The sequence below is a fragment of the Vicugna pacos genome, chromosome 23 (assembly GCF_048564905.1).
Source record: "Vicugna pacos chromosome 23, VicPac4, whole genome shotgun sequence".
In the NCBI taxonomy this organism is placed as follows: Eukaryota; Metazoa; Chordata; class Mammalia; order Artiodactyla; family Camelidae; genus Vicugna; species Vicugna pacos.
Genome location: NC_133009.1, coordinates 18420812 through 18447484, shown reverse-complemented (window position 1 = coordinate 18447484; position 26673 = coordinate 18420812). Strand labels below are relative to the sequence as shown.

The 26673-nt window shown below is 33.4% G+C and overlaps 1 protein-coding gene across 14 annotated transcripts in view; it reads left to right on the top strand.

Annotated features, from left to right (window-relative positions):
- Positions 1-26673, top strand: part of AKT3 (AKT serine/threonine kinase 3) — a 209477-nt gene that overhangs the window by 147194 nt on the left and 35610 nt on the right. For all 14 annotated transcript variants that reach the window (XM_072948587.1, XM_072948585.1, XM_072948588.1 and 11 more), the window contains 4 exons: positions 1427-1492; positions 2853-2921; positions 17326-17448; positions 26025-26153. In XM_072948587.1, the coding sequence (XP_072804688.1) occupies positions 1427-1492; positions 2853-2921; positions 17326-17448; positions 26025-26153 (387 nt within the window). The remainder of the gene's footprint in view (positions 1-1426; positions 1493-2852; positions 2922-17325; positions 17449-26024; positions 26154-26673) is intronic.

The window sequence follows — 26673 nt, the reverse complement described above, 5'->3', positions numbered from 1 at the left end:
TGAATAAGTTAAGTCCCACATACCTCATGACATCTTGGAATTTAGTCTGATGATAAACAATTAAGTTCAACAAACATTTATTGAGTATTTACTGTATGCTAATCATTATGGTAGGCACGATGGGTACAGAAATTAGTTATGGTATCATTTCTACTTATTTATTTTGTATTAAAACATTTGCTATTAAAAATTTTAATTAGATTCAAATTAGAAGTTATAGTATAATATGACAGAGGCTCACATATTGTTGGAGCACTTATCCTGGCTCTTATTAAATAAACAAGACTGGAGTGCTTTCATACCCATGTTTTGTTTCACTGATTTTAAATACTGTGTCATTACACTTTACTTTCTGTTCAGACAGAATTGGTCTCACCCTCTTGGAATGACTTTTGGATTTTAGCATCTTTGATCAGTCTGTTGCTCATTTATCTTCTAAGGTCAGATGCGTTTGTAAAGATAATAAATACAATGCATTGTCCTAGTATTTCAACATCTTATAATCCTATTGTGATTTGCTGACAGTGTTAAGAAGTTGATCCAGCGAGGGCTTTGTTTTGGATCTTGGCAGAAGCAGAGACCAGAAATGCTGTGTTAGTTTTAGCAGTTCTCTTCCTTTCCTTTCTTCTTTAAGATAGTGTTATTTTTGAAATAGGAAACATTTTTCCAGTTCTCCGTATGTTGAAGGAAATCTCTCCTAGTTCACTTTTGTTATCAAGATGAAATTTATGTACATAATTGGGGAAATACACCCTTAGTGTTTTTTGGTTTGAAATATATCCATACTTTAAAATTGTCACCTACAGTAGGTTGTGACCTTTTAAAAAAAAAGCACACTAAAAAGCCACAAGCAAAAAGTTACAATATTTTTTACTCTTTTTCTATTCCTAAAATGTGTAATTTAGAATTAAATCTTACATGTGTACTGTGTTCACCTTTTCTATAACTGATTTTTCTTTTAAATAGGAGACTTACAAATTCCATGATCTTTACTGAAATATATCCTTTATGTCTCACTTAATAAAATGTGTTACAAACATGAAAATGTTAATTACTCCATACCTAGCTATTAGCTGATAAGGCATTCTCTTCAAGGAGAAAGGCTTTCTATTTCATTTTCTGTGTCCCTGCTAGTTTTTGGTGATTATTACATCATTATTGCATATTGATACATTTTGGTTAAGTATGACTGAGTTTATATGGGTTTATAAGCTAAAACCATCCAATTTAAATTGTTAATTTGATCCTTTTTTTTTTTTGGGTGGAGGAGAAGCTTAGCAATATAGGGAGCATGCTATTGTCATTATGTTTTGAAAAATCTTTTTCTTTCTCTGTGTTTAATCTCTTCTGGTCTTAGAGAAATAGTGACTTTTTATATTATTAGCACTTAGAACATATATTGAAGATTTGCCTTTTTCTTTTGTAGGATGAAGTGGCACACACTTTAACTGAAAGCAGAGTATTAAAGAACACTAGACATCCCTTTTTAACAGTAAGTGACTAGAGGACAGATGTTACAATCATAACATTTTAAATTTAGGGGAGTTTTATTATGGAAACTAAACTAGGAAAAAACAGCATTTTAAATAACATTCATTTAGGTATGCCATTTTCTTTGTGGATAATTCAGATTTTTTTGCAAATTATTAGAATGTGTGGATGAAGTTTACAATATGCATGCATTTGTAATGCTCATTATAAACCCATGAGTATTTTGAGACTCCTTTTTCCTTCCCATGACTTCAGCTGCTTCAAAAAAAAAAAAAAAAAGAGCAAATAAATCACTAATGGCGTTGAAGACCACTGAGGAAATGGTAGACTTAAAAAAGTTTCTTCATATTAAATATAAGTTTTATGTTATTTTTGTTTATTGGCTTTGATAAATATTAAATGATGAGAACATTTTTTTCAGTGATATAAAGACACTTTACCTAATTTTTTTTATAGAAATGGAGACTTCTTTTAGATATAAGTACTTTAGAAATTAAGGAATATAGAATGCATTAAATTTATATTTAAAGATAGCATTTAAGTTAAAGATAGGCTAAGTCATGGTGTGTTTTCTTCACTAGGCATAGTATAAACTGTGACTTAAATGTATATAACTTAGTTGTTTTGAAACCAACTGACTTTTTTTAGTCCTGTTCATGGATTGCTTGTAATAGAGGCATAATTTGCAAAGTTTTTGTATATTTCTAGTTCCAGCGAAGTGTATTAAGATTAAAAATAACAGCTAGACTTTCAAAAGGAAGAAACTTTTAAAGATTTAGAATTATTGAGTAGGACTTTCCAGAAGTATCACTAGATACCTAGGCTTACTTTGTTACATTGTTGTGTATTTATTGTTCAGTGTAATAAGATAGCTAGCTGTGAAGTTTTAATAGTTTTATAACCTATAAAATTACCTGAAGCAGCTCTGTTGGATTATGTCATGTTATACAACCTGTATGCAAAAAAGTGATGTTGAAACTATGCTAGAAACCCAAATATAACTACTATAACTGTATTCCTAAGACTTCCCCCAAAATAAGTTGTAGGCCTTAAGTTTTAGGGTCTCATGGATAAGAACTTTGGGGACCAATACAATTTCATATAGATGACACGGTAGATTGAGAAGTGCTCATCACAATTACTGTTTATTTTTACTAAAGATCTTAGTTTTAATTTCTCCTCAATTAATACTCATTGCTAATATTCAAAATTTGTTTTGAGTTTCTTATACACTCTTATTAAGTACTCTTAAAGAATAGACTCTTAAGGAAAAATAACAATTCATTTTATCAATCATACTTACTGTTTCTAACTGTTCTAGGATGTAGGATTTTAACATTTTTTTTCTTTTTCATTTCAAGTCCTTGAAATACTCCTTCCAGACAAAAGACCGTTTGTGTTTTGTGATGGAATATGTTAATGGGGGAGAGGTGAGTCAAGAAGTAAACTCGGCACTTGCATTTGCATGGTAGTATTGTCATTATTTTTAAAATTATTTAAAATATTGGTTATAATAAAATAGTTCTCTACTTCTTGATAGAGATTTTTATAACTCTTTCTACTCCTAAATGGGAGCTGAATAATTTTCTAATTAAATATAATGATCTTTTATTTTAATAACTACTTTTGTATGTAAGAAAATATAATCATATTCTTTTTTTTAACACCTTTATAGTGGTATGATTCCTATTCAGTAAACTACACATACTGCAGATGTACAATTTGATGAATTTTAATAAATGTGTACACCAATGAAACTACCACAATCAAGGTTGCTAACATTTTCAGCACTTCCCAAGAGGTGCAAATTTCAAATTCCCAATTTATCCCTTCCCACTCCCTTTACCCCCTGATAACCATAAGTTTGTTCTCTATTTCTGTGAGTCTGTTTCTGTTTTATAGATAAGTTCATTTGTGTCCTTTTTTTTTTTAGATTCCACATACAAGTGATATCACATGGCATTATTCTTTCTCTTTCTGACTTCACTCAGAGTGACAGTCTCCAGGTCCATTCATGTTGCTGCAAATGGCATTATTTTATTCTTTTTTATGACTGAGCAGTATTCCGTTGTATATAAATGTACCACGTCGTCTTTATCCAGTAATCTATTGATGGATATTTGGGCTGCTTCCAAGTCTTGGCTATTATAAATAGTGCTGCTGTGAACATTGGAGTGCATGTGTGTTTTTCTATATTTTCCTCTGGATATATGCCCAGGAGTGGGATTGCTGGATCCTGGACTTTTGTTAGTTGGGATCTTTTTAGTTAGTGATTCAATTTCAGGAGTGGTAATTGGTCTATTCATATTTTCTATTTCTTTCTTATTCAGTCTTGGAAAATTGTACCTTTCTAAGAAATTGTCCATTTCTTCTAGGTTGTCCGTTTTGTTGGTGTATAGTTGCTCATAGTAGCCTCTTATGATCCCTTATATTTCTGTGGTGTTGGCTGTAACTTCTTTTTCATTTCTGATTTTACTAATTTGGGCCTGTTCCCTTTTTTTCTTGATGAGTCTGACTAAAGGTTTATTAATTTTGTTTACCTTTTCAAAGAACCAGCTTTTAGTTTCATTGATTTTTTTTTTTTAGTCTTTATTTCACTTATTTCGGCTGATTTTTATGATTTCTTCCTAACTTTGGGTTCTGTTCATTCTTATTTAGCTGCTTTAAATGTAAGGTTAGGTTGTTTATTTGAGATTTTTCTTGTTTCCTGAGGTAGGCTTGTATCACCATAAACTTGCCTCTTAGAATTGCTTTTGCTGTGTCCCAGAGGTTTTGCGTTGTAGTGTCTTTGTTTTCCTTTTTCTCAAAGTATTTTTTGATTTCCTTTTTGATTTCTTCAGTGATCCATTGGTTGTTTAGTAGCTTATTACTTGGTCTCCGCGTGTTTGCAGTTTTGGGGTTTTTTCCTGTAGTTGATTTCTAACCGCATAGCATTGTGGTTGGAAAAGATGCTTGGTATGATTTCAGTTTTCTTAAATTTACTGAAGCTTGTTTGGGGGGTCAACATGTGATCGATTTTGGAGAATATTCTGTATGTACTTGAGAAGAATGTATATTCTTTTGCTTTTGGATGAAATTCTCTGTAGATATCAGATAAGTCCATCTGGTCTAATATGTCATTTAGGGCCTGTATTTCCTTACTGATTTTCTATCTGGATGATCTGTCTATGGATGTAAGTAGGGTGTTAAGGTTCCCCACTATTGCATTATTGTCGATTTCTCCTTTTATGTCTGTTAACAATTGCCTTATATATTGAGGTGCTCCTATGTTGAGTTGCATATATATTTACAATTGTTACATCTTCTTCTTGGATTGATCCCTTGAGCATTACGTAGTGTCCTTCTTTGTCTCTTGTAACAGTCTTAATTTTAAAATCTAGTTTGTCTGATACTAGTATTGCTACTCCAGCTTTCTTTTGATATCCATTTGTATGGAGTATTTTTTTCCATCCCCTCCTTTTCAGCCTACATGTCTCTCTAGCTCTGATGTGGGTCTCTTGTAGACTGCATATATATGGATCTTATTTTTGTATCCATTCAGCCAGTATGTGTCTTTTGGTTGTAGTGTTTAATCCATTTACAGTTAAGGTAATTATCAGTATGTATGTTCTTACTGCCATTTTGTTAATTGTTTTTGATTTGTTTTGTAGATCTTTTTTTTTTCTTATTCTTTTTGTTCTCTTTTCTTGTGGTTTGATGACTAGAGAAGTTCTTTTAACATTTGTTGTAAAGCTGATTTGGTGGTGCTGAATTCTTTTAGCTTTTTTTAATCTATGAAGCTTTTGATTTCTCCATCAAATCTGAATGAAAGCCTTGCTGGATAGAGTATTCCTGGTTGTAAGTGTTTCCCTTCCATCACTTTAAATGTATTCTGCCACTCCCTTCTGGCCTGTAAAGTTTCTGCAGAAAAATCAGCTGATAACCTTATGGAAGTTCTCTTGTATGTTATTTGTTGTTTTTCTCTTGCTGATTTTAATATTTTCTCCTTATCCTTAATTTTTGTCAGTTTGATTACTGTGTGCCTTACTGTGTTCCTTTTTGGGTTAATCCTGTGTGGAACTCTCTGTGCTTCTTGGACTTGGGTGATTGTTTCCTTACTCTTAGGAAATTTTTCCACTATTATATGTTCGAATATTTCCTCAGGTCCTTTTTCTCTCTCTTCTCTTTCTGGGGCCCCTATAATATGAATATTAGTGTGCTTCATGTTTTCCCAGAGTTTTCTTAAACTATCATTGTTTCTTTTCATTCTTTCTTCCTTTTTCTGTTCTGTGGTATTGATTTCCACTGATCTGTCTTCTAGCTCATTGATCCATTCTTCTGCATCATTTAGTCTGTTCTTGATTCCTTCTAGTATGTTATTCATTTCAATGATTTTATTCTTCAACTCTGTTTGGGTATTCTTTGTATTTCCTGACTCTGCTGAAAAACTTCTCCTGAGTACTCTGAACATCTTTGCTGTCATTACTCCAAACTCTTTCTTGCATACATTGCCTATCTCCTCATCACATTTCTTCTTCGGGATTTATCTTGTGCCTTGGTCTGGAAGACATTCCTTTGCCACCTCTTATTCTCTATCTTTCTATTTGTATTTTTAGGTAGGTTAGTTATGTTTCTTGACCTTGGAGAGGTGGCCCTCTGAGGGAGATGTCCTGTGTGTCCCAGCAGTACACTCCTCTCTCGTGACCCAAGGGCCAGGATCCAGACAGTCCCACTGTAGAATCTGGCCTGTGTTTGCAGATCCCTTCCACAAGCTTTGGGATTGTTGTTTTCTTATTTCTGGTATCTGCCCCCTGGTGAGTGCAGCTGGACCATAAGCTTATGCAGGTTTCCTGGCAGGAGGAGTCAGTGTCTGCTCACTGTTGGGTGGAGCTTGATCCTGGCCCTCTGGTGCAAAGGGCTGTGCTTAAAAAATGTATCTTTTTTTCTATATTTTTTACATGTAAAAAAATTTTTACCACAGGTGTAATTTTTTAAATCATGTTACTTAATTTTGGAAACCAGAAATGTAGGATTTATGATGCTTTACATGGTTCTTCCTCAAGTTTCAGTGACAGTTGTAAAACATTATTTTACCCATTTAAAATTCAGTTTTACAATGGCCATGCTGAAGAAAAACTGTGTTGGGCCTAGCCATAGTGAGACAGTATGTTGGTTTCCAGTCTAGTCCCTTCATGAGGAATTTGCAAAGGTGACTTTGATTATATTTGATAATTTATATATTAACTTTAGAACCCACTCCATTGTGGTCCATTTGCTTATTGAATACCTAATGGGCAACTACTATGGATTGGACCTCAGGGGATGTAGAAATAAGGAAATATGGTACTTTCCTTTAGGGGATGAGTGTCTAATTGGATAAATAGACAAGAAAGTATGCATATACTTTATAATATCATTACTGCTGTGAAAACACTGATTGCTATGAGATGCAGAGAATGGGTACTTGAATCAATCCAGAAGGAAAAGAGGAGGAAAGGGAGAGAATGCCAGGGTAGGAAACCTTCTTAAAGTAGTTGCTAAGCTAAGTCTTAAGTGTAACTGTAAGTTAGATCAGTAAGGATGAGAGAGAGGACATTCTAACACAGAGGAAATAGAATATTCAGAATGTGAAGGAGCATACAAGCTCTCTCCCACCTCCCTAGAGGTAGCATAGTATGGATAAAGCATAGAGTCTTGCAGAGAAAAGTCAAAAGAGTCTGACCAGGTAGTCAGGATCATGTTAGGACAGATTTTTCTCTTCCAAGTGTGTAGATTTTATCCTAAAGGCAGTGAAGCATCATAGAAGGATTTCTATGTGAAATGTTTTAGAAAGAAGACTTCGTAGCAGTATGAAACTTGGATTGAAAGAGATAAAATTGGAAGCAGGAAAATTACTTGGAAGCTACTGCAGTTGGAAGGTTTTGGTAATCTGATCATAAAAATGATAAGGTTGTTAATTGAAGCAGTATTAGAAGGAATCAAATTCTAAATGATGTTTAGGTACTAGAATTTCCAGGATTTAATAACTCAGTGGAAGGAGATGGAAACCATACACTTTCCAATTTGCTGCTTGGGAAATTGTGTGGATACTGGACTGTTTATAAAGGCAGGAAACACAATAAAAGGTTTGAGTTCTGGTGGTGATCATCCTGTGTGTGAAGTGCCTTGTGGGGACATGAAGGAGACAGGAGAGTCAGGTCATAGGTGCTTCATCGGCAATGCTAAAACCAAGGAAGTGAAGGTGTGAGAATACTGTAGTTAGAAAATAAGTGGCCAAGAATGGTGCCTGAAGATACCAACATCATACATGTTGGTGATGAAAGAAGCATAAGGAGGATCCTGGGTAGAAGGAGCCAAGTAAAAGAAACCTTAGAGGTTAAGGAGAGTATATTAAGTAAGAGTATAGTAAAGATACACAACTGAAAGATAGCAACTGAATTCATTGGATTTGACATCTGCTGGTTCCTAAGCAGAGTACCATGGATTCTTCTTTTAACCCCCCATTGGTGTATTGTGTGCATCTTGGCTGTAGCACAGGATGTACAGGGGTTGGTTTGGAGCTCAGTAGAACAGATTGTGAAAGTGAATTCAGTGCAACCTTTGGTGGACGGTAAATCAGCATCTGGAGAACTAATAAAAAGCAGTCTACTAACATGACAAATCACGCTGCTGCTGACATAGCCAAGTCACTTTCTTTTTTTATCTTGGGTATTGTCAAATTTATATGAGAAGCAGAAAAATATTGTGGAGTAAGAGTAAACTGAAAACTAGGGTGTTGTTTGGTTTAGAATGTCTCTACTTAGGACTTTCCCCCAAAATCTTACTCATAGTCTTACTTCTTTCAGGCCTATAAACTGGACCTCTGTGAATCTCTTTCAAGGCTGAAATCTCCTGGAGGTTGAGATTCACTAGTGGGGAAAGTAAAATCATTACATAGAAATGGTTCTCATCTAATAAATTTTTCACATTCTTCTGTATTCTTAATGTGGATGAATGAACCTAACAAATGAACAGAACACTTTCAGTTATTTACTATTCTTCTCCATAGTTAGCTCATTGTACATGCTATAGTCAGTTCTTTGATAAAATTCACTTTATTTTTTGCATATGATTTCCAGTTTCATGCCATTCTTGAGATCCTCTCATACTTTTTTCAGATTCTCATTATCTGGCTGGCATTTTGTCTTCAGTGAACCAAAATCATCTCATTTTAAATTCACACAAGACAGAAGTACAGGCAGTCAGTATTCTAGTTCTACTTACTAACTTATGGAGGTGTGATTTGGGTGATTTTAAAATTTAAAGTATCATTTCATACTCATAGTGATGGTTTTTAAATTTTTACTAAATTTGTAGATATATAAATATCTTTGTTGTTGTCAGGAATTTGACAAGCCAATTTCTTTACTAACTGTTGTAATTATTAATATATTTTTTGGTTCTATCAGAATTCTATTGCTTTCACCCAAAGCTTTTTCAAAAATTCTCAAGCCAAGAAGGATGCGTTACAATACTCACATTAACTAGCATGTAAAATTCAAGGCAAAATAAATTTGGGGATATTTTTAGTATATACCTTTATAATATTTCAAGCTTAGTTTCCCAGAATTCATTAAGCCAGTATATCACTGCATCTAAAGTAATAATGCAAAGACTTGACTAGCCTTAACATCTGAGATGCTTACTTTTATATCTAGAGTATCAGATGAGGTGACTAGAACTGCAGGAGGTGACCAGGATTTTATCTGTTTTCATGATTCTTCTCCATGTGGTTATGGCATAGGGTGGCAGTTTCAGAGTAATTAAACTTATTACACAAAGATTGGATTACCCCAGAGTGAGCATTTCAAGAGAGTGAAAACAAAGTACAATATACTTATGATTGGAGACCTTGAAGAAAAGAAAAAAAAGATAATGGAACAAAACAATATTTAAATATTAAAAACTGTGTTCCCCGCAGTGTATACTCATTTGTGGTCTGCATCTTTCACTTAACATGATACTTTTAAAATTCATCAGTATTATTGCATATATCAGTAGTTTATTTCTTTTTATGGCTTTATTTCATTATATGGATAATGTATTTATATACATACATGTGTTTATAATCACTAGTACGTAGACATTTGGTTTTCTTGCAGTTTGAGGCTATTGTAAAAAAATTCTTGTGAATTTTCCAGTACAAATCTTTGTGTGGATGTGTAGTTTCAGTCATCTTTGGTAAATATCTAGGAATGCAGTTTCTGTGTCATTTGGTATGCTCAGCTTCCTAAGAAACTGCCAAATTGTACCATTTTGCATTTCTTGGATGTTACTTAATATCATCACCACACTTGGCATGGTTAGTCTTACTTACTTTTACCCATTCTAGTGGTATGTAGTGGTATCTTACAGGTTTAATTTGAATTTCCTGAATGAATAATGATATTGAACATCTATTCTTGTGCTGATTTGCCATGTTGTGTCTTCTTTATTGAAGTATCTGTTAAAATCTTTGGTCCATTTTTGATTGAGTTGTTTGTCTTCTTAATATTGAGTAGTCAGACTTTTTTATACATTCTTGGTATAATTACTTTATCATATATATGTTATAAATATATATGATATATATATATATCTATTTTCTCCCAGTTTGTGGTCCACCTTTTCCTTTTTTAGTAGGGAACTTTTTTCCTCTGTATATTTTTGTTTAAATTTGTTTTTTAAAACTCATCTTGTTCATATATAATCTACATTTTTTCCCATATGGATATTGGTTATTCCAGTATCTTTTTTGTTGAAAAAGTTATTATTTGCCCCATTGAATGACCTTGACACCTTTGTCAAAAATTAATTTGTCATATGTTTGTAGCCTTTGCTCTAACACTAATATTGCTGCACTATAGAGGCAGTATCCTCAAGGACTCTACTGGGTGCCACATTTCTTAGGAAGTTTTTCCATTTTTCCTCATAAGAACAAAAAGTATTTTTGGCTCTGTGAGCCTGTAATTCTTTTTCACCTGATTCTTTCCAGTGGTCCTTTTCCTGGCATCAAAATTTTCCTCACATACGTAAGTGCTCATTAGTAAAACATAAGTCAGACTCAGGAAGTCCATTGCAGATCGCTGGAGATCTCTCTGTGGTTCTCTGACTCATGTATCATGACTACTTTGGTCTCTCTAGCCACTGAACTCTTTATCCTTAACTCAGGGATCCCTCCAGTTTCTGATTTGGTTTTCCCTCCCTTTGTTACGTTCTGTACGGTCTCCAGGCAACAAGCTGAAACAACCATAATTATCATATTGTTTCCCTTTTCTTTGGGATCACTATACCTTGAAGGCTAATGTTTAATGTATGAAAATATTTGTTTTATTTATTTTAAATGGTTTTCTAGTTGTTGAAGAAGGGAGTGTAAATCTGGTATGTGTTACTCAACCATGCTGAAAGCAAAGTCTCTAACGATAATAGTTTATGAATATTTCCACTGGATGCAAAATTTTAGGATGCATTTTTTTTTCTTTTGGGAACTGGACATATTGTTCCATTGTCCTTTGCTTACATAGTCTCTGAGGAGAAGTCTGGGGAAATTCTCCTATTTGTTCTTCTGTATGTAATGTTTTTCCCTTCAGAAATTTTTTTAAAGATTTTCTGTTTATCATTGGTTTTTAAGTAATTTTAGTGTGATCTGGCTGGTATGTTCTGAGTATTAATGCATATTTGTGAGTTTTCATCTTATTTGGTTTTATTGAAATACTCTGTCCATTTATTATTTTTGTCCTAGTTTGGAAAAATTCAGGCATTAGTTTGTAGTTTTCCTCCCCTTTAAGGATTTGCTGTTTTATATGTTAGACTCCTTGATGCTGTCCAACAGGTTACTAGGGTGCCTTTTTTTTTTGGTACAATTTATATAGTTTTCTTCTATAATTTCATGTTCTTACAGTGTCTAATCTGGTGTTAATCCCATCTAGTGCATTTTTTAATCAGATATGGCATGTTTTATTTTTGAAAGTGCCATTATTTCTTTCCCATTGCCTCTTTATGTTCATGTACTGCTCTAAAGTCACTGTCTATTAATTCAATCATCTTTTTTTTTCTTAAGGTCTGTGTCTAATGACTGATTTTTCTGTTGTTGATAGGTTGTATCTTCCTGCATCTTCTCATGCATAGTAATTGTTGATTGGATACTCGATAGTTTGAATTTTACATGAGTGTCTGGATTTTGTTTTCTTCCTTCAAAGAGTGTTACATCTTGTTCTAGAAGGCAGTTACTTGCATATATGATATTTTCCACTCTTGTTTGTTAGCTTTGTTAATGTATGTTTGTCTTTATTCTGACTTCTTTGAAATACCCACAGAATGCCTGGGTGCTCAGTAATGACACTGTTCTGAGTGATAAGAAATTGAATTTCTGTCAGCTCTGTGGGGAATTATTTAGCACACAGATCTCCATTCCTTTTCTGCTTATTCTTTTAGAGTTTGACCTTACACATGCATTGCTTGGTCTCAGCAACAGACTCTACTGTGTAGATTATATAGCTTCTTCCTTACTGGTGTTCTGTCCTACAAATGCCAACAACTTCACCTTCCTCAAAATCTGATATTTATCTCTAACAGCAAGACTTGTATGTTATGCTCAGAACTTCCTTTCCTATATAACATTCTAGAAAATGTCCCCAGACAGAAGACAGGTGATTTTAGGGCTCATTTCATTTGCTTCTGTTATCACAGGGATCATAGTTCTGCACTGCCTGTTGCCCACTATCTAAAAAGAGTTCTGTGGTAAATTTTCCCCAGTTTTCATTTTTTTGTTTTATATATTTCTGTTCAATTGTTTAGGACAAGAGAAGTCTAGTCCCATGAATTTTTTATTCCTGTTTTCTAGTGTTTAAAGTTAGTTTCATATTTTATATTTAACTGTCAGTTGCATCTGAAATTTATTTTGTTATAGTGTTGGATAGAAATCTAATTTTTAAAATTTTCAACATGGTTGGAAAGCTGTTTTCACATTTTTGTCGAATATACTCCTGCAAGAATGTCCTTATGTAGAAGACTTCTACATTGTCTTTTTTTAAAAAGAAATTTCTAGAAGAACTATTGTATTTTAAAATTATATTGATACATATTGTGAATTGCCCTGCAAAGAGTTTCTTTTTACATACCAGCCACAAGTGTATGAAATACTTATCTCACCGCACTTTCACTAATAGTGCTATTTCTTGATGTGTTAAATTGTCTCATTTATGTTTTTATCTCTACTGCACTGATTATTATAAGGTAGCATATTTTCATTTCCTGTAATAATTTGTATTCCTCTTATGTTTATGTCCTTTCCCCTTTTTCCCCTTGTGTTTTAGTCTTTTTTTCATATGATTTCTTTATATATTAAGCTTATGAACTTAGTCATATTTGTCATAACTATTCAATTTTATTTATATTTTTGCTATTTCATGTAGTTAATTCTACCAGTTTCTCCTTTTATGATTACATTTCTTTTCTTCTACAAAATCTTTTTTCATCCTGAGATCAGGTAACGTTTGATCCATATTCTCTAGTTTTTAAAACTACATCAGAGATTAATTTTGTTAGGATGTGAGATGAAAATCAAATTTTACTTTACTCTAGAGTTAAGCAATTATTGTTGCACCATTTATTAACGTCATTTTTCCCATATACTTATCAACTGTACCATATTTTAAATTTTTATAAAATGATCTGTTTCTGGATGCCTGATTTCATTGATCTTTCATGTAATTTTTGTGCCTATTCCGTGTGAATTGTAGCTTTGTAGTATCTCTCAGTTTTTTTCAGGCAGTTTTTCTTGAAGGCATTAATATGTTAGAGCAGAAATCTTCTGCTTCAGTAATATCTTGGCTTCACTTTTTCAGAAGGAGTCATGTACCATTTCTACCTTTACATTCTCTTAGCCCACCTATGTATGACATTTCTTCCCTGAAAAGTAACAAGTACCCTAATTCCTATGCCTGGTAAACACTAACTGCTCAAAACTTTCTTTCCCTTTATTCTTATGGTATATTCGTGTTTCCTTTTGTACTTCTTATAGGACTCTATCTCAACATCCTATCTCCTTATACGTAGTGATATGCTAAGATTCTGACCTTAACTCTGTTTTCAGTTTCTACTAAATTTCTGGGCTAACATTGCTTCTTTGGTGTTAACAATACTTTTTATATAAATGACTTCCATATCTACCCTTGGATCCCATAGTTCTAAATTTGTGCTATCAAGTTCTCATTTAAATATCAGCAGATCAAAATAAAATCCATTGCTTCTCTGTTACCAACCCATTCATTTCCTTTACCCTGCTGGCAGCAACATCTACTGAGCCATCCATAGAGAAACTTCAGCAGTGTTGCCCAAAGGTGCAAGTTAGTTCTCTCAGGAATATTGACTCTCTCGAAATGTATATTAGTACCACTCTAGGTGAAGTCCCTCAGAAGCTCTTACCCATCTCAATTGTAACTTCTGATATTACCAAACATGCTTACTTCTTTAAGTGTGCTCTCTATTTTATAACTGCGTATTTTTAGTGGAATTGTTTATGTATCTGGTTGTTCTAACGAACCAGTGGTATTCTTACAGATTTGTACCATTTGCTCTTGTGTCTGCAGCTTTTTCATAGCAGTTGTACTAAATCAGCGTTCAATAACTTTTCTTGCACTTTATGAATTATTTACCTGACTACTATAGTCTTCGATTTTTTTAATTGATTTTCTAATTGCTGCTAGAGTTGTTTTTTTAATTAAACTAATTTTTAACCCAAATGTCTTTGACACTCCTTATTTACAGAATTAATCTCTAAACCATATCATGGCAGTCGAGGTCCTAAACAATCTAGCCTCATCTTTTTCTTTAAATTTTTTCCTTAAGTGCTGTCACTGTCCTTAATGTGTATTATTGTTCTTAGGCTACATGCGTTCCCTGCATGTTGTTTCCTTCCTGTTACTTTTTTTTTCCCTTTAGAATTAATTCCTTCTATAAACATTTGTTAATTACCTACTCTCTGCAGGTACTGTACTAGGCTGTGTTTGAAATATTAAGATGGAAAAAACTTGCATAGCACTCTTTTGTAGGCTTCTCTTATATTCTCTATTTGTGAAAAATCCCAATTTTCAAAAGCAAAGTGAAATAGTACCTTATCTGTGAAGTCTTCTCAAATCATCCCAGGAAAGATTAATCATCCTTTGCCTCCAAAGCACTTTTTTTAAAATTAAAGTATAGTCAGTTGACGATGTTGTGTTAGTTTCTGGTGTACAGCATAGTGATTCAGTATTACATGTATGTATTCCTTTTCATGTTCTTTTTCATTATAAGCTATTATAAGGTATTGAATATAGTTCCCTGTGCTATACAGTAGGACCTTGCTGTTTATCTATCTTATATATATAATAGTTAGTATCTGCAAATCCCAAAGCACTTTTAATATCAGAATTGTAACATTTATCACAGATCTCTTGTTTCTTTGTCTATGCATGTATCTCCTTTATTGGGTTGAACTTCTTAAGGTCAGGGGTTATGTCTTAATCACCATCGTATGCCCTCTTTTTCTTGTCCCACTGCCCAATACAGTGACTTAAAAATAATTGATGCTTACTAAATGGGAAGTTGGTTCAAAGCCAAGGTAGAGACTGAAAGGGACTATTCAGAGAGTTAAGTAGAAAATCAGGAGAGTTGTAGTACCAAAGCCAAGCAATAAGGACAGGGTAATAGCTTCTAAGCTCTAGAACAAGAGGTTCTTGGTTATGTTAAAAAGAGTAAGTCCCATAAAGTAGCAAGGACAGACATCAGAGGACATCAGATTGAGAAATAAATAGAGTCCTCCTGAAGCATTTTTTTTTCCTAGCTGATGTTTTTTATAGAAAGTGGCTGGGAGACAAATTGAAGATTCACTGTCTAAATAAAAATCTAGAAGCCTTCATGTATTGTGTTGATTTAGGGAAGATCTGTATCTTCTGTACAATAGATGAGTAGGTTCTAGGCTTGACATTTTAAGAAAATTTAGAAATCTAACTACTATTTTCATCCCATTAGAAGACTGCCATAAATCTGGATAGAGGTCACAGAAGTTCCTTCAGTCAAAATTAGTGATATTTTGTATAAAGGATGGCAGAAATTACTTTAACCTAGAAATTCTTCCTTTGGTTTTCCTGATAATCCGTGCTTCTTTCTACTTCTTGTCTTTGTTTGAATGATAAGGCGTTAATCATATGCATATGCTTCCATAAAAATGAACGAATTTTGAAACATATCTCTGAGTAATAGTTCACATTAGTTTGATTTTTGGCATACTATCTTTGATTGTTTGTAAGACACATTGAACTTTTCTGCAATCAAAATGGCTTTTATATTTGACGGTGTGTCATAGTTTTAATTGACATTTTTTTCTTTCTTGGTGTTAACATAAAATATGATGGAGTTGTAATCTGTAGCACCTTAGACTTGATAAAATATGACAATATAGTAGAGAACATTAAAGTTTAGAGACTATCTGCCAGTATTTTAGTTGTACTATAACTATAATGTTGAGCCGATCTTTTTTGGCAAGAGTTGCCAAATGGGTAGCAAGATGCTACCTCCTTCTCTGTGCTATGACAATGTGTTATGCGTAAATTTTATCTTAAAATAATGATAGGCCCTTAAGTGGAGGTAGAAGTGGGAAAGGGGAAGAAGGACTCTGTATGGAACCTCTTTTACGTTACCTAAATTATAATTTGGTGTGTGAGGAACAAATCTCGGTTAAACTGTAATTCTTATAAATTTGTAGAAGCAATTTGTAGAAGTAATCCATGTAAAGGTATACTTAATGCCTGATCTTCCAGTCAATGTTACATTGACTGATTTGATCATTCCTTTAATCAAAGATATGTATTGAGTACATACTCTTATGTACTCAGCACTGCCAACAATCTTTTATTGTTCTTGGCAAGTTTCTTAATACAGTGAAACAGTACAACAAAGGTCAGCAGTCAATTCATAGTGCCTGAGGCCAGCTCCTTCCTTCCCAAACATTGTTGAACTGAGAGATGAGACAGGCAGTTTGTTAAAGAGCTGGCCTAAATAGAGAACTGGAAGCTTAACCACAGTGAGCAACCAATAGATACTTGTTAACTGTTGAGTGAAATATCTTTTAGGTGCTATGACAGGAAATGGATGGACTTACAGTTTTAAATGATTATATGAGGAAAGATTGGTGTCGTAGTTAATTATTATTGAAATAGAAAGAATATACATTGAGAACTCTTAGGGAAATAATGGGACCTTCTCTGTCCGTTTTGGATATTACTAAGAGAAATTGAAAACTTAGAACCTCACAGTTTCTCACTACAGAAAACACTGATTTAAACTTTGAAAACATGTCTAGAGATACCATGATGAGTCAGAAGTTGTAGACTTTCTAAGTTCCTACAAATCGGTTTTCACACATCAGCAGTCCTTTCTTTGAAATCAAATGTAAATCAAATAATTAAGTAGAAATATTACATCTATGCTTGTGTTCATTTATTTTAATAACGTCTCAGTACCTCCTCATTGAAAGAGTGAAGCAACAATATACTGAGGAGGAGATGTAATCTGATGATGCATACTTTTTTCCTCTGGTAACTGAAGGTTAAATGGGTAGCAAGCAGAATGCCTTAAACAAGATTGGTATATTGATTAAAACGCTGATTTAACAGCCTGCAGTCTCCCCTTGGAAACCTGGAAAAGATAAGCCAGCTGCTGTCTAAGAGTGCTCAGTGTCCACTGAGAGTACAGTATCTATCATCACAATATGGTGATGAGAGGTGTTTTATGTTTGTGTTAATTTCCCCCACTAAATCAGTAATTATTACAATCCTGTCCCTGCTGTTTACCCTGCAGCTGTTTTTCCATTTGTCGAGAGAGCGGGTGTTCTCTGAGGACCGCACACGTTTCTATGGTGCAGAAATTGTCTCTGCCTTGGACTATCTACATTCCGGAAAGATTGTGTACCGTGATCTCAAGGTAAAACAGAAAAGTAATCAGAATTTGTTTTTGCAGAGACTATGGGGACAATCACAAAGTAATTACAAAGTTACACAGTTTGGAGAAAAGCAGATTTAGCTGGGAAAAACCCCACTCTGTTAAAGAATGTAGTTCACTGTATTTGACAGCAAATTTCATTCACCGAAAGGTGTGTAGTTCCTTTATGTCCGAGTTTTTGACATACAAAATAAGTTCTGCTTGACTGCTCTGATCAAATATGAGCTACTGGTAATAGTTTTGTTTTTCTGTAAGTCTTATGAGTAATGTTAAACGTCCGATTAAAAGTCAAGTAACTTTGCAAGTAACATTTTACTATAGATTTTATTATTATGTTTTAACATCCTATGAGGTATTATGAAAAATCTTTTATAATAAAGAAGATTATTTGGGGGAAAGAAAATATTTGATTTTGGTATTAACTTTTTAGTGGAGTTAAATACCTGAAGTATTTTAATATAACCTTTTATTGATTCGTTTAGTTTCCATTTTAAAAAGCACTGTATTTGTTTTTATCAGTTAAATAGTGACTTCATTTCTCTATACAGTTTCTTTCTGGGGAAACCCTCAGAATAGCTCAGGGTTTGGCAAGCTTTCTGTGAAGACAACTAGTAAATATTTTAGACTTTGCTGCCCTTTACAGCTTCTTTTGCAGCTCTTCAGCTTTGCCATTGTAGGATGAAAGCAGGCACAGGCAGTGTGTCAATGAGCACATCTGGCTGTGCTCCAGCAAAACTTTAATTACAAAAACAGGCAGTAGGCAAGATTTCACCCACAGGCCATAGGTTGCTGACCCCTGGAGTAGAATGTAAAAGGTAGTAGTAATTCTCATGACATTGTTTTGAATTAGATTGGCCATATTAAGGAAATTTGTACCATGACACACTCTGAACAAATTGTAAATGTGACTGTTTTACTTTCTTAAAAAGTAAATCATATAGTAATCTTGACTTATTAAAGTTTGACATAGAATTGCTTTGTTTATCAAATACTACTTCATTTAAAATATAATTTGATTTGTAGAAATAGAAATTATGAGAGTCTTTCATGAAATTTGTGAAATGAGGTTTATGTCTACGTATTTCGGCATGTAACAGGAATCACAATTATCCCCTCACTCCCACTCATTTGTTTAAAACATCTGTGATTCTTAACTCATCTATTTAGGCAGTTGTCTGGATTATTTGAAGATGTTGCTGTCATGTACCTTTATATTGTGAAGGACCCTAAGAAGTAACTGTCTCAAAAAGTATCATTTTACATGGTGACAATGAAATATAGTATGTATGTTTGTATAGCATGTTATTATTTATTAAAGGTTTTTATTTTATATAGTTTATATTTTTATTTTATGTTTATTTTATTTAACATATTATTGTTTATTAAGGAAGTTAACAAAATTATGTTTTTAGGAAAAATGGACTGTGGCCCTATACTCTAGATCAGGGATGATCAACTGTAAGTGCCAGAGTGGACCAAAGATGAATATAATCAACTGTATGATTATGTTTAGCCTGCAGCTTTTTATAGCCAGGAGTGGTAGAATTCAGCATCCGTGTATCTGATGTCTGCATGGCCAAATAAGCCTATAATTTTTAAATGCCTTGAATCTAGATTTTTTTTGAAAAGGATTTAATTATATGGTATGACAAAACTTACAAGTTTTATAGCATTTCCAAATTTGCTTACAAGCAGTTAGCTTTTTTTCTGCCTAATTCTGCTCAACTCACTCCCACTTTATATTGTATGAATTCTCTTTGTAGGGAAAAAGGAGGGATTTCCTGGATTTAAGGAAATGAGAGTAATTTTGAAGTACTCAGTAATATATCCAAAATGCTTAAAGTTGGAAGATAGACTTGTTAGTCTAAAGAAACAAAGAAAAGAATGCTCATTTGATTGCTAGCATTGATTAAGAAATGATATAATTGGGATGATCTTGGTCAGTATTCTCCATTAATCGTTTGTCATTAGATGAACCAACATATCAATAAGTTGAAATTCATTTAACATGGGTTTTTGTTGCTCCATCCTTTCTAATGATGAAATTAGACCAAATTTATTAAAGCTGCAATATAAAGTACCTACTTTATATATGAATATCAGTCATATAGTTACCATATGCATAGACCACTAACTTTGCTAGACAATTCAGTGGTCTCTGCTCTCTAAGTCTGTTTTTTTAATACAGCTTTAACTTAAAGGTCTAAGTATAGCATAGGATAGAATCCATGGAATATACACCAAGAAAAATGCATAAAGTAAAAAGCCAGACATTCTAAATTTATACAAGTGTTATTTGTATCCATATTGCACAGGATTATGCATGATAGAATGAGATCTTTTAAGTAGGATCATAGAAACTCAGAGGTGATTCATAGTTTACAGGTGAGGCCATTGAAGCCTGTAAGCCTAGTAAGTGACTTACTCAGAGTAATGGACTAAGTTGGTGACATAGACAAGATTATTGGAAACCATGAATCCTAGCTCCAGGTATAAAGTTTTCATTACACGATTCTGCCTTTCTAGAGTTAAAATGAACTTAGGTGGGGGAGATGCCTTGGATTAACTCTAGGAGATCATTGTAAATCTAAAACTGGAATAAAACTGCCAAAGATGAGAAAAAGAACATCTTAAATATATTTATATAAAATATATTCCAAAGAGCATTATCAAAAATTGAGGTTCCCACTTTGATTGATTCATCTCAGGTTTGTCTCTGTCATCTCCTTACTAATAACCCTGTGTTTATTCAAATACAAATCCATTTGAGATGCCTATGGGTAGCTGCACCTCTCAAGTAAATCCGTACCTATTTGCCAGTCCCCCATTCATCACTGGAGGCAAAAAGCCTTATTTCATGTGCAAGTTGTTTTAAGACATTTTATCAGTTCATAGTTCCTAATAACTTGGTGTTCAGAGCAACAAATAAATTATTGCATACTTTTTTGTACTTTAAAAAGTAAGTTTGCTTAATTTGTTAATACATCTCATGATACTAATTTTTTTTTTCTGGTAAGGACCCAAATTCCTTGTGATTAATTAGGAAAAACTGATGTTGCTTTATAATAGCCTAAAAATTTGAAGAAATCTCTTCTAAGACTGTGTCAGTAGTGCAGATTTTGTTAAAAATTCCTTTTCCGCTTAGCTCTTATTTTTGCACGTGTAACCTTTCTTTCCAACAAACATGGCCATCCAAGTACAGAATGGACTAAATAGGGACATTTGCAAAGGAACATATAATGATACTGTAATTCATTAAGGATTAATTTCTCCCAAGAGTTTATGACAGGGCAAGAGGCAGAAAATGATATATAAATTGCTTCTGTATTTTACTTCTGGAAAATTAATCTTGTTTTCTACCTAATCAGAGAGTTTAATGGTTAATTTAACCAGTTACATTGTTAATGTGAGAAACTACCAACAAGATTTAGATAATTTCTAAGACTCAGTGATGGATAGCACAAAGGAAATGGTTTCAGAGAGTCTTTTACCACAGCCCTCCCAATCTGCATCAGCTCCCAAATAAACCCCACAGTCTAAATGAAAACAGCATGCTTACTTTATATACTGAGTCTCAAGACACATCCCCCAACTCCTACTTCTAAATAGTCACTGTGGATTCCCTCTTTTATGAAAATTTTAAGCCACTGCTACTAAGAACCGATTCCACTTCTAACATTAAATTGTACTATTGGGCTATGTTTCTTATGTGTAGTAAATTCTTAAATAGCTTGGCAACCTGGGTGGGGTCTCTGCTGCTGTATATAGTGAACCTTTTCTAGGTAGGAAGGTTTAAAGTGAAGAAATATTTTCCTTTCAGTATTTTAACACACTCTCTTAATTCCACAGTCATGAAGTTCCTGCAGGTCAGCTTGTGTGACATTTTGGCAGTCTGATACTCATAAACCTCAATATGCAGTGTGCAGAGGAGGAATTTCTTACTGTGTTGTTGGGCCTGAGGTAGTCTTGTTACAGAACCCTGAGTTTGATATAACTGTGCTAAAATGGGATTGTAAGAGTGAATGAAGGGACTTGTTCGTTTATATTGCTACAATAGTTGTCAGAGCCCTTAGGAACTGCTGTTTGCATTCCTTTGTTTAATCACAAAATGTCAGCCATCTAATTAAAATGCTACCTAAAAGATATGTGTGTGTGTGTGCCTATATTATAGATAGATCTTAGAATATATATATGAATTTTATATTAGAAACTTAAAAAAACTGAAAGTTAAAAACTTTTAAACTTTCTAATAGCAACTTGGCTTGTTTAGAGCAGGGCTTCCCAGGCTGTATGCTTAAGCCACAGCCTCTCTCAACCCACCAGGCGATTAGAGGAGCCTCTAGGCCAGTCAGTTCCAGTGACAAGCAGCCAGCCTACTGATCCTGGTGCACCCTACGCATTTCATTTTTTACTGTACTATGAAGCCTAAAGGGTTGGCAAGCAGTGTATTAAAAGCAGCTCAGATTTTAAGAGTTTAACTTTATTCTAGGTACCAGCAAGAGCAGAAAAGAGCATAGTGCTTTCTTGCTATAATTTCTGGTTCACAAAGTACAGAGGAAAAAAGATTTCAAAAGCTACCAAATCAAGACCCTCTGTCAGTAATGCCCATTCACTTCAATTGGGTAAAAAGTGTTGCCTTTTTTGTAATGGAAACTCCATGAAGTATATGTCAAAGATTTTTGTCTCTTCAATGTGTGAGCTGTCAGATAACAAACAACCTTCTGATACAAATAGTAAGCATTAACTAGATTTTTAAAATGTAATCTTTTCTTTAAAAACCTACTGTTTGACTCATACATTGCTTTTGCCAATGGGTGCATCCATAAAGCATAAACATAATGCCCTGCTCTCAATCGTAGACACTAAGACAGACAGTGGAGATAAAACAGATGCATTTGAAGTTTTATGATAGAAAATACCTGAACAGTCAGTGGCCATATACATTTTTCATTTTGTGGCCAAAAAAAAGGGAAGAAGGAAAGCATTAGATTTAGGAGAGAGACCAAAGAAAGATCATTTGTAAATATTTTTATTCCTCCTTTACACAGTAGAAGGGTTCCTAAAAGTGTTTGACTAAATCCCCTTTATGTTAGTGTCAAGTGCACTAAGGAAGTTATTTCCAGGTGTTTTTGATATATCTAAGCCATTGATCTGCTTTGAAAAGACTATGCATCCTTCACATTTGTGAATTACAAAACTAATGGTTTTTATATTTTATGAAAACTTGGTTATGCATCTTCATAAAATTATTATTTTTTTTAAAAGACTGGATATTTAATTACCTCTGATCTTTATACAAGATAGATTTGGGAATATCGTTTGTTTTATGGTGATGCATCTCTGACTATTATTCACACTTTTGATGGACAAGTTGTTTTTGTCATGCATGCTTATTAGCAAAATGATGTATCAGGATGGTGAGAGAAGGAAGGTAATTAATGGAATAAGATGGATACTATTATAAAATAACTGGCTCAAAAATTGTGAAATATTTGTGTTCTGTTATTTATTCAAAATAAATTGTTGTGTATTGAAAGTGTTTTTAATGAAATTACCAAGTTGACAAAAGTGTCTTATCCATTTCTGAACTTTGCTCTCTCCTTTAACATACAGTGTTGTCTAGAAGAGCACACAACATTTTGATAAGTTACAAATCAGCCATTAAACTCTCTATGTTGAATAAATGATCAGTACATTTATTGGTTAAGTTCTACATTCACCATCTCATTTAATTCTAAAGACAATACATTGGGTTATTTTATAGAAGTTGAGGCATATAGATATTAAAATCATGCCCAAAGCTATAGTGAGGAAGGGGTAAAGTTTGAATTTACATATAAGTTCTCTGACTTGACTCCATAATCTTATCCATGTTACTCTACTGCCTCCCATGCAGTATGCTACCTTTCCCCCATTATCATGACCTCTGCCCCATTTCTCACAGTCATCCTATAGGTTGACCTTATTTCTGACTATATCATGATTTTTTAAGCTGATTTATAAAACAAGTAGAATGACCAACTGTCCTTGTTTGCCCAGAACTTCCCCAGTTACTGACCTTTTAAGTCCCGTATTCCGGGAAACCCCCTCATTTCTGGGCAAATTGGGACTCTTGGTCACCTTCACACTATTTCTTTCTCCTTTTTTCTTTTTTTTTCTTTTTTTTTTTTACATTTTTTTATTGAGTTAAAGTCATTTTACAATGTTGTGTCAAATTCCAGTGTAGAGCACAATTTTTCAGTTATACATGAACATGTATATAGTCATTGTCACTTTTTTTTTTTTTTTGCTGTGAGCCACCACAAGATCTTGTATACATTTCCCTGTGCTATACAGTATAATCTTCTTATTCCAACCCTATTCCTGCATCTCATTTCATTTCTCATCCCTCAACCCTTGGTATGTTAGAGATAAGATATGAGATTAGAGAATTAGGTACCAATCAAGATTTTTCAAATTTATGTACTTCTTGGTATAAAAAAACATTGTTTATGCATTTTGATACTTCTGTACCCATTCATTTCAAAATAGTCCTGTCAAAATGTGGAGAATTAGCACATTAGTGCATGCTGTCATGTTTCCATGAATATGTTGCAGTGCATATAAAACATATACAGACAATTGGCATAATATGCACCAAACTGCACAATTTATTTGCTATTATTATGTATTATTTGAAGTTTTTATAAGAACTTTTATGTGTGCTGTGCACCAGAGATAGACACATTGTAATTGATGGTACTTCAGTTAAAAAGAAAACTAATGTATTATAAAAGATCTTACATTTTAAGAACTTAATTTGATTTTGTTTTTATATATTATAATGTATTTATATATTAAAACAATAAGCATATTTTTTTTAAATTAAGAACAGGGCATATATATTTTTATTCAACAAAACAGTGGACTCTCCAGTGTATACTACTTTTTCTCATTACGGCAAGATAGGAGCAGAAGAGGGTGTTGTTTGAAAGAGAAGGAAAAGAAGGAAAACATCAGAAGCATGAAGAAGAAAAAGGTTTCCAAAACAGAGAGGAAAAGAGAAATAGAGATTCTTTCTTGATGTTTCTGATTAGTTTCAGTATCCAGGACTCATTGCCATTTGTGCAAATTGGGTTTGATTTTTAGGTTCCAGTTAGTAAGAGAATCATGAGGAAGATGCATGATATCTGAATTTTATAAAATAAAAGAACTTTTATGTTTGATAGATTCAGCAGTATATTTAGGGTTCATTCCACTCTCTCAAGACAAGTCAAAGACAGACACACTTCTCTGAAGTCTGTGCAGTTCATGAAACATGTACTGAGCGTTGAATTCAGTGGATAGCACATTTAAGTACTATACTTGAAGGCTTAATGTCTGTTCTGAGCTTTCCTTCACTGAGCAGAGCTTGCTTAACTCTATTTACTTTCTGGTTTATAAGACATTGGATAATGCGACAGAGCATAACGTATTTTGTATGATTGGCATCTGTTTATGTTCTTATATGGAATTCTGTTTTGAATTTGATACTGACTTCAGAGTTTGGGTAAGCACTTTCATAGATCACGTTAAGGAGTAGAATAACTATCTACTCCCTAAATAAGTTAATTATCATTCATCCTGCTAATGTATTTTTTCACATGTGTTTTTTTGTGACTGCATTTCTTGTTTATTCCCTTAGGCTGTAGCTCTATGACTGGGCCCCATCTATATATAAGGCTATATAAGATCACAGTTCAGAGCTCATGTATTTCTGCATGGTGATAATTGTAACTTTGGATTCAAATGGGAAGAAAAAGATCAGTTATTGTTGCTCTTTTTAAGTGCATTGGCTTTGCACAAACTCTTTACCCCCTTGCATTTCATAATTTTCACTTGAGGAAGATGATCTTGCTATTTGGTTACATCTTTAAGATTATCTTTGGTGTTTTTGTATTAATAGGCTCAAAGAGATTCCAACTTTATCATATCTGTGCTATATATTTTTATCAACTGTTAAGTGTTTAACTTTGATATTCTTATGTTTAAAAGGGTTGGTATTTCTTTATTACAAAGAACTGCAAAAGGGGATATTGCCTTACCTTACAAAATAAGATTTAGATTTGACTTAACAACCACCACCAAAAAAATTTTCTGTAAGTGAATGTTTTATAATAACAATAGACTCCTAAGAGAAATTGTTGAAATCCATCTGTATGTATCTAGAAGATGGTTGTCTCTTTGGGATTGTTTAGATCACAATTTATTTAAAAAAAAAAAAACAGAGAAAAATAGGATTGATGTTTGCTTTGGAAAGTTAATTAAGCTTTAGTTCTCAGAACTCACACAGTAATGGCTCTTACTCCCATTGGTTTAAAAATCAATAATTTTATTATCATAAAGTATCTGATAAAACATGTTTCTTCTTATACACATCAATAAGAAGCTACAGTGTTTGTAAGTACTCAAAATTCTATTAATTCCAACTGTGCTCTCTTTCCAAAATATCTTATTCAGCATTCAGTTATTTTTCAAAGCAGTGTTTTCCTATTTTTGACGACTGTAGAACAAATTATGTCATCTTTCTTACTACACAGTTGGAGAATTTGATGCTGGATAAAGATGGCCACATAAAAATTACAGATTTTGGACTTTGCAAAGAAGGGATCACAGATGCAGCCACCATGAAGACGTTCTGTGGTACACCAGAATATCTGGCACCAGAGGTAGGCTATGGCTCCATAGGAAAAAAGTAACACTGATGTAATATTTTGCAAAGTAAACCATTTAGGCATTAAAAAAATTGTAGCACCTACTACTTTGACCTTGATTTCAACATGAATCAAATCTATTTTGCTCCCACTTGTTTAACATGGTATTATAGGGCAAGAATTTATAGAAATTAAATTTTATTAACTTTATGAGCACAAAGTACTATACAGTAGAAGTCAATATTTATTTCTTGGCCATATGTGTTTTATTTCTTGGTTATACCTTTTTTGATTTATTTATTAAAATAGAATAGTCGGAAGACTTCAGCAAGAATACTAACAGTTTTATAAACCACCTTGGATTTTCCTTAGAAACAAAGAAACAGTGATAACTTGGATTTGTAGTATTGCAGGTTTTCATACTTAATTCCTTTGGGAAAGTTAATGAAATGACAGTAACTACATTTTGGAATTCATGTCAGAGCAAGTGCCAGCTGGTAACCTCCCCATGCTGATGATTCTACAATAATTCATT